Below are 12,471 nucleotides of genomic sequence, written 5' to 3'. Positions count from 1 at the left end.
GTAATTGCTAAAATTATTTTATCTTGTTTTAACACCTGAGTTTTGGATTTTGTTGTAACTGTAAAGCATTTAGTAACTTTGTTTTGAAAGGTGCTGTATGAATAAAGTTATTATTATTGTTTTTATTTTAACATTTACAAAAATATTTTTACATCCTTTTTTTATGAAGAAACATATATATATATATATATATATATATATATATATATATATATATATATATATAACTGTCCATAAATCCCTAATTTATACCCATACTTATAGTCATTTTTGATCCTTCATGGTCCTGTAGAATTCTGTAGTAGAATTATGAGTGGAATAGCGTGGAAACTGAATGTACTGTATTTGCACAGTAAAGTGAATTGATAAAATGTATACTAGAAATTATAGGCATGGCTGCGTAGTTTCCATCGTGACTGAATGGTACAGTACATGTACAATCACTGAATGTCAGCAAATTGTAAATATGAGTCTAGAAAGAAATGCGTTTAATCTTTGATTGTGAATTAGTCGCATCAAAATGTTATTTTTACTTGTATGTTTTTTAATCATTAAAATATGACATCCTTTTAAGGAATGTTAAGGTGGATTGTTCCTTTAAGTAAAACAAATATTACATACAAAGTCTGTAAATGAAAGACTCAACCGAATCAATGAATACTTCTGCCCTGAACTCAAAACCAATACCTTCCCGCTAAACTCCGAGCATCTCCAAGGCTACACACACATCAAATATAGAAGGGCAAAAACACAACACGCTACAATCACACCTTCCAATCAGCTGACCGACGCATAATGGTATTTCAGCAGAGTTTTCAACTGTGCACTGCACATCCTGTGAGATATAAACCAACACACAGTGAGTCATAGTCAAACAGACACAGTTGTGTCAAACCAGGCTGAGATCTATCAGTCACAAGTGATTCACTTTGCCCAGAAAACACTGGCAGACAATTCACACTAACACAACACCTCCGGGGAGAGAGAAGAAGGATCAAGAATCTCACCACAATTTCAAGATTAAAGAAACAAAAGCCCACAGTCTTGGTGCAATACTGTTCAGCAGAGGTAAAAGTATTTAGATCCTTTACTTAAGTAAAAGTACTACCGTAATACCGCATTGTAAAAATACCTTACCTTACCTTACAAGTAAAAGTACTGCATTGAAAATGTTACTTAAGTAAAAGCATGTAGGTATCATCAGGAAAATGTTTAAGTATTAAAAGTAAAAGTTCTCAATGCAGAAAAATCCACACAATTTAGAAACTGTAAACAATCTAAGCAGTTCTGTGTTTAGTCGGCTAATCATTTCAGCTGTACTTTCCAGCTGTTATATTGTTGGGTAGTTTTGTGTGCAAAATTTTTAATTTGTAACTAACTAGTAACTAAAGCTGTCAGGTCAATGTAATGAAGCAAAAAGTACAATATTTCTCTCTGAAATGTAGTGGAGTAGAAGTAGAAAGTGGCATGAAAAGAAATGACCCAAGTAAAGTAAAAAGTACCTCGAAATTGTATAAGTGCAGTACTTGAGTAAATATACTTAGTTACATTCCACTACTGCTGTACATTGAATACACAGTATTTCTGGACTAAATAAATCAATCTTAGAGTTAAATTTGAAAAAAAAATTAAACTAGCTTTTTGCAAACAAGCATTTTTTAGCTATTATCCCCGACTTTTAAGTATCTGCTCTCTATGAGAATAAACACCAAACGAGTTACTCCATATAACCAGCATCCTGCTGCCCATCCCCACATATTAAATCCGCATTGAATATCATAGACAAGTACTCAAGTCTTCCTACTCCACTCCAGAGGCTTGCTGGGACAACCACAGTTCAAATTACAGACATGCCCGGAATTTTCCAAAACAAGTCTGAGCCCCAAACAACCGAGATGTTTTTAGAAAACCAACATGGGCAACAATGTAAACAACCAACTGCAACACATACCACAACATATTTATTTTGAGCAAATAAAAGTATAAAAAATTGCTCTGTTTTGGTTCGGAATGCATACCATTTCCAATCGAATGGCCCCTGACCGAAACACCCATAACTTCTTATATAAGGCCTCAGGATGAAATAATGATTTCATATTTTCTTAGATTCTTAGTTGTTGGATTTTGTACAGTTTGGAGATAAGAAAGGCAGTTGTGCATGTATAAAGCAAAATGGAAATCTATCATTAAAGTACACTGTAGGGTGTGTATCAGTGATGCAGCAGTATGATGCCTTACGGCTATGTAAACATGTATATGACTTGTGTTAGGATTTAGACACAAAGAATATTGATGGACAGTATTTGATATGTCTATCATCAGTTCTGTTTCCTTGCTAAAATTTTGATAGACATAACTCCCAAATAGAGGAAGTCCTCAGTTCCCTTCAGACCTTCACCCTTTCCTGTAATTATCCATCTATCCGGTAAAGATAGTAAAGTTTTTTGCACAATCAAGTTCTATTTTCATACCAATGTGGTCAACTTGGCCAGCAAATTCTTGTACAGGATATTATTTTCTTTAGACTCATCATATATTGCTTCCTAGTTTGGGGTTTCAACATGATAACTTCCCTAATTTAATGTGTCAAAAGGAATAAATAATAAATAATAAAACCTAAACACGGGATTTCAAACATGCAGTTGGCTGTGTCTCCATACAGAACTGTGGCAACCAAAAAATAACACAGTATTTTTACATTGATGTGGTCAATCAACTGGGATTTTAATTAATTACTTAATTACTGTGACTTTAGTGTGAAGATTACGGGGGTGAGACAGAGACAGAGACACAGACAGGATGCACAAGCACTATCAATGTATTTTTAACCTGCACACTAGGATATGAAAACAGAAACAGAAATCATTTACAGCAATTAAATCTTGATGATTACATGAAACAAACTGACAGGCCAGTCCTCAGGTTTCTAACATTCACTGATTTTACACACAAAAAATCAGGTCAAACATGCTATTCATATAAAAAAAAGAAAAAAAAGAATATACTGTATATCTATCAATCTTTGTTTCGTAATCTGACCTGTACATTTTCTGTCTCTAAAGATATGCTGAGGCAGTGATCCTGAATCTTCAGAGAAAATACCTTGACCTTTTCCCCATAGAAGCTGTGGAGGTGTTGGATATCTACGGTCTGGATCTATGAGAGGTCATTCTAATCTCTATACACAGCGTGTGTGTGTGTGTGTGTGTGTGGTGTGTGTGTGTGTGTGTGGTGTGTGTGTGTGTGTGTGTGTGTGTGTGTGTGTGTGTGCATGCGCGCGTGCGTGCATTTGTGAGTGTATGTGAGCAAGTGACAGTGATACCTCTGCAATGTGGTCCCTCATCCCAGCCGTCAGTACAGTCTGGAGCCCCGTTGCACAGTTTGCTCATGTGGATGCAGAGCTCTGTTCCTCCACACTGGTACTCATTGGGAGGGCACCGTGATATTGTACTGTGTGGACCTTTGAAAGACAAAAACAAGTATGGTTGATTAAAAAATGTGGATAACTGAATAAATGTTTTGCTACTCTAAACCATCTTGTAAAATGTCATCCCAGTCATCCTATTACTAAAAATGCACTGTACTGCCTTACCTGTGAACACTCCAGCTGTGCCACTCCACAAACCCTATTACAAACCGGTTTGTTTATAGCCATGACAGCACATACAGGACAGCACCGTGTGTTTCCTAAGATTAATCTTACCCTGGAATCTTCACATGTCATATGCCTTCTCCCTTTGTCTCTTTCATCCATTTTCTCTCGACTATAAAGTGTTCAGTAAAGCAGAAATGCTACAAAATCAATCTTTACAAAACATTGGCCTTTCATTCTGCCAGTGGATGACAGATTTTCTAACAGTCAACTTGAACTGTGTCTGACAATGTATTTGTCAGACTGAAACAAAACAGAAATGTTTCTCTATCATCAGTAAGTGCACATCCAGCTATCTGTTCCTTCATATTTGTGGATGCCACTACTGTGGTGGGTCTCATCTCAAACCATAATGCACCCAGATACAAGACAAGAGTAACCTGGGTGTGAAGCAAACCATCTGGCTATGAATACACAAAGAATTCAATGACTTTGTACAAGTTGGGAAACCTTATACACTGTGTAAGCTCCTCTTGTACCACGTCCGCATTAATGTTTTGGAAACTTGTATGCTTTCATATACTGTGTCTGCAAGAACATCACAATGGCAAATTCCTCCCTGTGTACCAGACAAAGTTCTAAAATATTCTAAAATGATTTGTTCAAGGAAGCAGACATGTTGTTTGCATCGGTTCCCATTGTTTCCTAAAGTGAGCTGTTCTCTCCTTTACATTATTTCCCAATAGTTCAGCCTTGACCTTCTAATCAATCATGAATTGACATTCAACTTTTCCTTTTGCCAACTTAGCAGACAGAACCACAAGTCAGAAATTCAGAGAACCATTCTGGCTACAAAACATGGCAACAAGAGAAAACTAGCAAGAACTACAAACACACCATTTCCCTAGTTGGAACTGAACAAATAACTACCTACCCTGTACGTCTGCAGCATACACATATCCAACCCATAGGCAAAACCCCAATAAGCATGCCGGTGTAGTGGCATGCAGGCCTGGTATAGTAGTATGTGCTAAAAGATGAATTAGGGATCCATGGGAAAGAAAACATTTTCATCTTGAGTGAATATGAGTTTGGCCAAAACTGAATGGTTTGAAGGGAATGTATTGCTAAAATCACTGCTCTTCTACCTAATGGCCTTATTACTGAAATATTTTTCTTGGATGAGGTTTCCTGCCTTGTGACTCTGACCAGTCTTTCATCCTACATAAAAAATGACTCAGCACAACTTCTGACCTTAAATCCAACCAGTGCATGTGTTGCCAACAACTCTGTGCTGTATGTCCAACATTTTGTCACCACTGTCAGAGTCTGTAAGATGCCTGACCAACTATATACCCACCGAAGACAGTGACTGTATTTTGGCACAATAATTACAACAAAAGCATACAGCTACCCTGATCAATAATGTGCTTGCTGGTAAGTTTAGAAGCTCACTAATTAACACATTATAAGTTGTGCGTTGATTTCATGTCTGAAAAATCATTTCTAATTACATTGGGAATTACGTGCTCCAACTCTTTCTTGGCAACCAGTGAGAACAAGACTCGAGGAAGTCCCTGCACTCGACTGATGGATCAAACAACCAATATACAACAAATCAACTGGTCAACTTTAGAGGTGTTAGTAGATATATATTTTTAGAAGCCAGGTTAGTTGTTTTGCGGTGATTCCAGTCATGCTGCTAATCTAAATCCCGCTATCTTCTAATCTCTCTATGAGCAAACATCTGTATATGAATGCAGAATAGATAGACAGTAGGGCTGTAACGATACACCAAACTTTAGTTTGATTCGGTTCACGATTTTTGACCCACGATTCGATACAAACCTTGATTCTTTTTCCTTTTTTGGGGGGGCGAGGGGCGGGGTCGTAATACAACATTTTTTCTGCCACATGGCATCGTTTTGTCAATTACATCCCAGTTTGCAACACAGTTTTACAACAGATACCCTGTTTATTGAAATTAATTGATTTCATTGTTGATCGATCCAACACAAAGATTCTATTGCACCTTAAAATAATGTTTCCAAAATTGTTTAAGTGGTTCATTAACTCGTTGGAATGAGACATAAGAATGTTGGTAACAATTCCCCTCCCAACCTGTAGGGGGAACAAAGAGGAAAAGTGCGTTGGTTCCGACTGTAAAGCTGCTAATGCTAATGTTTTTTTGTTTTGTTTTTTGCTAATGCTAATGTAATTCTTGGTGGGTAACGTAGATTACGACACCATTCAACACGTATGAAGTATGATTGTTTTGACCATGGTTATCAACTCTGGGCTAACCCCCAAATTCATCAGTAACGTTAACTGTATAGATAGACGACTAATTTCAAGGGAATTTAGCTAGCTAGCACACCCCTGTCTTCTGCCTCAGTCTCCAGGCTCCAGATGAGAGCTAACAACAGCCCGGTCCGCGGACACATCCATTCCACAGTCAGACCCCAGCCAGCTAGCAGCCATTCACTATCATTACAGCCACGGCCAGGGGACACATCCACAGTCAACCCCCAGCCAGCTAGCAGCCATTCACTATCATTACAGCCACGGCCAGGGGACACATCCACAGTCAACCCCCAGCCAGCTAGCAGCCAGCCCGGTCAGCACTTAACTCCGGTGCTAAGGACGCTAACGGAAATTTAACAAACTGTCGGGAAACAGACCCAGACGCCCGAGTCAAACAGCGGCCACCCGTAACGTTACACCTCCGTTAGAGTTACCGGTGGCCCCCCTCCCCCTTTTGCTTTTAGCCGTCTGTACAGTTAGTTATATTTACCAGACAAAATAGGAATAAGGCACCAAAAGGACTACTAGTAGGTTAAAGATGTGGTAGCACTGGATCTGGACGAGAAGGATAACTCTGGGAGTTGGAAGGGGTGTATCGCAATTCTGCCTTTTCCCACCGCGACACAGGTTCGTGGAGCTGAGTGTCGCGATTTCGGTTTTATTTTCCATATCGTAACAGCTCTGACAGACAGACAGACAGACAGACAGACAGACAGACATATAGACAGACAGACAGACAGATAGATAGATAGATAGATAGATAGATAGATAGATAGATAGATAGATAGATAGATAGATAGATAGATAGATAGATAGATAGATAGATAGATAGATAGATGCTTTATTGTCCCATAGGGATAATCCTTTCCACACATCTTCCTTCCCTGTTCCATGGCACAAACAACATAAATGAAGACACATAAAACATGAAACACATACACAAAAAGACACCCACATGGACAGATCAAATGTGAAGACTATATCCAACGCTGTAGGCAACAGGAGAAGATTTTGGTATCGGAAGTTTTCTGGTTTCCATTTGTAGTCCGAGTAGTATTAACCATATTTCAGTGTAATTCCGTGCAGGTAAAGGGTGTGTGTGTGTGTGTGTGTGTGTGTGTGTATGTATATATATATTTAAGTATATATGTATATATATATTTAACTATATATGTATATATACTGTATATATATGTATATATGCTGTATATACTGTAAATACATATGTATATACACACACATCTTCCTTCCTTCCTTTTTTTTGGATGCATGGACTTTTTTTGAAACTCCTCCACAACTCAGCGCTCATCATCCTCAGCCCATGTGGAAAGTCAAAGTGTTGACCTTACCTCCTTCTCCTCCTCACTCACTCTCCTTTATCTCCTCCCATCATTTTCCCTCCAACATGTGTTGACCCATTTACAGTAAGTGTATAAGAGGGAGGGCAGACAGGGAAGACCGAGTGGAACACCTCATACACAGGAAATGGACAGAGCCCCACAAGGCTTCATTCTTGAGCGAGCTGGCAGGGGTCGGTGGAGCCGCGATGGAAAAGGCATTGCTAATTTGAATTAAACAGGGTCCTTTATCCTAACATTCCTCTGAGTGAGCCAGGTTAGCAGGCCCAAAACGTTTTTTTTTCTTTGAGAAGTTTCTATTTGCTCTGTTTCTCTACACAACTCATTGAATAGTTCAGTGAAAGATCTACACAGGCTGGCTGGTACAGCTTCAACTATTCTGTTCTTTAGCTCAATAAAGGAACCAAGGAAAAGGAAAATCATCCTGGTGTTCCCAACGTCATCTCATACAGGCTATCCTTGTGACAGAGCCAGTGGGTGAAAACCAAGGCTGAAGATTTAATTATTATTTTCCAATGGAGAGCTAGAGATTGTTCCAAGGCTTCACTCCTCTGCTACAGACATCATAGACATGCAATCAGATGCCAGGAGAGATTATCTTCTTCCATGGGTCTGTCTGACATAACACATTTGTCTGAGCAACTTCAACCTTCATCAAAAATGCGTGCAATACCAATATAGAAGTGATATTTACACCTGATGGATACTTTTCTACAGGCAACCAAATCACTATTAAAGCCACACAAAGCCTTTCTTCTATCAAAATCAATTACTGTGTGCTGGATTTCAGACACTTTGCACTTGCATTTGCATTTATTCGCTATACATAGAGGTTGATCACATGCACTTTTCCAGTACTAGGGAGTGAGCACTCTTCCAGTACTAGTGAGTGAGCACTCTTCCAGTACTAGGGAGTGTGCACTTTTCCAGTACCAGAGAGGGAGGACAGGGTGTGTGTATGTGTGTGTGGAACTAGAGAACTAAGGCCATTGTTTGAATCACACAAATCGGCTGTGAGCCCTAACAAAGCAGGCTGAGCCGCAGTGTTGTAAGCAGCATCACATGTGAGGCCTGATCTGAACTGTGTCCCGGTCACCTGGAGGGAGAGCCAGGGAAATGGCGAGGACCACGGGGACAAAGTGGTGAAAGGGGAGCTGGCACTTTCTAAGTATGTGCTGTTTTAGGATTAAAATTTAAAGACACATTTTCCTTGCTTGGACAGTTCATACTTTCATGACTCTTGAGGGTTTTTTTCTCTCACAAGTAAAACTTTTTGCAGATATACTAATCTTGGAAACGGTTTCTTGATCTGTGTTTCCTCTCCAGTAGCAGAAAAGAGGCCCTGTTGACTGAGAAGGAGTCAGGATCTGGATCAGGCTGTACTGAAGCCCAAAGCTTGTTAGGCTGTGGGGATTTTCCATTCACTAGTTCATGCTTCCCCTCAATATGGTAGTCAACACAATGCTTGTTCAACCGATAAAAAACACACAAACAAATAACGAGATGCTGCCAGTGCTAACACATAAAAGGGACTTTATGTGGCCAGAATGAGGCCAACTGTAGAGAGCAACGAGGCTACCCACTGCCTTGAGTTTCTTCTAAAAAACTACAGACGCTTCAGCATATGAAACAATGGCAGAAACACACATACATATCTTACTAACAAGCAAGATAATTAAAAATAATCCTGCTACTTTTCACAGACATCAGCCATTCAGATATAGCTTAATAATTTAACGTGTTGATCCATGAATATACCTCATGAATAAATAGTGTTGCACCAGTTTACTGCCAGCAGCTCTTAATGATGTACTAATACTGGGTTTGTCTGACCACTGATGGTCCTGTCCTCACGAACCAGCTGGCCCTTCCTGTAATGCTCTTGGCCCACATGACATGATTTCTTGGACGGAGCACCCAAAGCTTGACCAATATTTCCCGAGCCCATTGACCTCCCTCCTTCCTCTGCCCTGACAAAGAAACAAAACTCCAAACAACTAGGACACGGCACTGATAACAACAAGACAACACCAGAGCTTCATATAGGTTAAGAGAGGACAACGTGGCTAACATTGGAGTATGCTATTTTCATGTTGCCACTCAACACGGTCTTGTCAAAAAAGATCCCAGGCAGCCAGAAAGCAGGCGCAGCAACAGCTAGCCACAGAGCGCTGATGCTAACAATACTACTGTTTATTTCTGACAGTTACTATGTAAACGTTTCATTCTGCAAGTGGAACACAACACATTAACCTGCCACTCCAACCACATCTTTAGGTGCCTCCAGAAGAAGTGGGTTCATTTTTAGCTACATGAATTCCTTCACATCTTGGTTTAACAATGTTTTTATATAAATTGACCGCATTAATGCAGTTTAATATAACCATATCTGGCTTTCACCTTGGTGGCAGACTGTGTGCCTTTTCTGATGATTAGATCATTGGTCTCTGGCTCTCTCTCTCTCCTTACCCATTTTCTTCCAAGATATCAAAACCACATTTTCATTCCTTCCTGGGGGGGCTTCTGGGGTGGCTGGCAGGGCGACAAGCAAAGCAGGAAGGCTAAATCGAGCTCTCAAAAGCACAACAAACTGAGCCGTCTCCAAACACAGCAGCAGCACCACTGCTCCCCAGGGCACAAAAACCACTAAGCCAACAGTTCTATCAGCAAAGTAAATTGCAATTTTCATACAGAAGAACACCACCACATACCCCCAACCAAATTGATCTCTGTCTCTATTTTTTATGTCATTCATCCTGCACTCCACAAGCTTATGCATAAAAGATAGATAATTAAAAATCAAATAACACACATGGACCCTTTTTTTTATATATATCTTTCTCCCTTTTTCTCTTATAAACAGACAAAGATGAAAGAAGAAAAATAGCTATTTCCCACTGAATAAGGTTCTTACGTAGCAACTCTGTTTCACAGATTGAAAAGATTTATTATTTGATACATTCGCCACTTATTTCCTCACAGTGGACCCGAGGATTAACTTAAAACTATTTTTATTATGCAAGTTTGTCTTGTAAGGAGCAGAAAGGGGCCATGCTGCTGCCCCAGAATGACTTAAGATCTGAAAGGCCTTTCGGTTTGTTTTGGCTTAGAGTTCTTACCCAGAAAACAGACTCATTTAAATCATCGCAAAAGTGCCAAGCCCCTCTCCAGTCATTTTTATTTGTTACTTAGGGCAATAGAAAACTAATTTAAAGGACAGACGACTAATTATTGCATGGAAAAAAAATCTTTGCAAATGACAGGAAAGAGCCAAGGGAGTCGGAAAGGAGGATAAGAGTAATCGTCACTGTACGAGCCAAGAAACCCGAGGAGACAGAAATCAAACAGCCACTGCAGACGATAAGCTGTGTATTTAATAATGCAATCTCCCATACAGGATGTAGTCACTTATTACTGCTACTAATCAGACACAAGGTAGTTAATACCTTTAACAAGCAGGTTTGGGGGGCTTCAACATTCTCCCACATCATAAACCCTGCTCTATCTCTCTTATTGTCCCAGGCTGCTTACTCACAGTCCTCCCCCCACCACCACCACCACCCCACCATCCCCGTAAGGGTGCCTCTGTTCGGCACCACCCCCTTCTGCGGAGAGCCCTGCTGGTATTACATAATGGTCTTTTTAAAATTTAAACCCCTGACACGCTTTTCTTGGCTAAACACAGGCCGGACTCTCTTGTCCTGCTTCAAGGGGCCATCTTTGCCCTCTCTAGTGCCCTAGCCTCAAGTCCTCACATCCGTTTAGTTTGGCACTGCTAAAAATTTGCTATGTGTGCTAAAGATAACTTAATTTTTATGTACTCCTATCCTTGTGAGATAAAGTCATATGAGAATACAGATCTTACATTTATTTTCAAGTTTAAATTGAGGGGTGCTTTGGATTCTTAGGATGATGATAGTGTGCGTAAAAGAGAAGATTGTGTGGACATGCTCTCACACCTGCAGCCAGTTCTTGCAGTGACAAGGCGCTGCAAGGCGATATACTCTTTCATGTAGAGCAAAGGTTGTTTTTTTCTTGACATGTTGTAGGCTATCTGGACTGGGTGGTGGCAGCTTTTATAAGACAGTGGCAGGCTCAAACAGATCAATTCCTATTCCATATCCAAACAGGAAAACCACTGGGTTTGGGTCAAAATGTTACCAGTGATCAAATATACACCAAACAATTTCCCCGATTACAATTACACCTGAGTAACTAGATGAAAGATCTAATTTCTTTTGAAGGCAACCTTTTATTTATTTTGATAGGAGTCAGGGAGACGTGCGTTACCTCATGAAAGATTGTGTTTTTCCCTCTGGAAGTGACTGTTGCAAAAGTGCTTTATATCCTAAAGAGCTAATTGCAGTCTAGGTGGGAACTGTCTGTAAAACTGCCCTTATTACAGCCCAGGGGCAGAGGACATCATGTCAGCGTTACACACTTCCTGTGTTTCCAGGGCACACTCACTGCACGTGGGAATATTTCAGGACCCCAATAAAGTCTAAAGCCTGAGGAGATGGAAGCTCTATGAGAGCCTCCACCCTTCCCGAAGGCTATCAAGACAAAACCAAAACTTTATCACCATTGCATGGTTTTCAATTGTTCATTGATTAGGAATGCAGATCAATGCTCTAAAGGTCATATGCCCAGACAACCATTTTGGTTTTGTTTTAGTCTTTCAGTATCCCTCTATGCCAGTCTGACCCAGCACCCCAGGGTACAAAGAACAGCATTGTGGGGGTTACACAGCAGGGCAAAGCAGCTGCACTGGACAGTGACTGACTTCACTGGCAATAGCCAACACACTAACAAAGGCCACTGTGAAGCTCCATCCACATGAGTGAATAAATAAATCTCTCTCATGCATCTTTTCAACCAGAAGCATCTGCAAAAGCACCTTCACAAAGAGCACATTTATCACAACAATAAAACTGCAAAGACTTCTCAGTGTATGGGTGCTGTACATACAGTTTGGGATACAAGCTCATAAAACTTATGACAACATGGCATTTCAGTCAGTTTTAATTTTCAATCCAGGTGGCAACTCTTTTTGCTGTATACATCTGATGAGCTACAAATACTGTTAATCAACCATATTTAACTGGGCCGAAATTCATTCAGTAGGCTACAGCTTTGACACCCGACATCTTCTCCGCGTCAAACATCATGTTTTGTTTTTTGACAGTAGAGACTAGAGCCTCAGGAATCATAGGGAGA

The 12,471-nt window shown here is 40.0% G+C and overlaps 1 protein-coding gene across 6 annotated transcripts in view; it reads right to left on the bottom strand.

The window, feature by feature from the left end:
* The window catches only part of LOC116688457 (low-density lipoprotein receptor-related protein 1), a 91,251-nt gene that overhangs the window by 61,076 nt on the left and 17,704 nt on the right, over positions 1-12,471 (bottom strand). For all 6 annotated transcript variants that reach the window (XM_032514508.1, XM_032514510.1, XM_032514509.1 and 3 more), the window contains exon 3: positions 3,323-3,460. In XM_032514508.1, coding sequence (XP_032370399.1) covers positions 3,323-3,460 — 138 coding nt within the window. The remainder of the gene's footprint in view (positions 1-3,322; positions 3,461-12,471) is intronic.

This window comes from Etheostoma spectabile, chromosome 4 (genome assembly GCF_008692095.1).
Source record: "Etheostoma spectabile isolate EspeVRDwgs_2016 chromosome 4, UIUC_Espe_1.0, whole genome shotgun sequence".
Lineage (NCBI taxonomy): Eukaryota > Metazoa > Chordata > Actinopteri > Perciformes > Percidae > Etheostoma > Etheostoma spectabile.
Note: the sequence above shows the minus strand (reverse complement) of the source record. Positions and strands in the feature narration are given on the sequence as shown.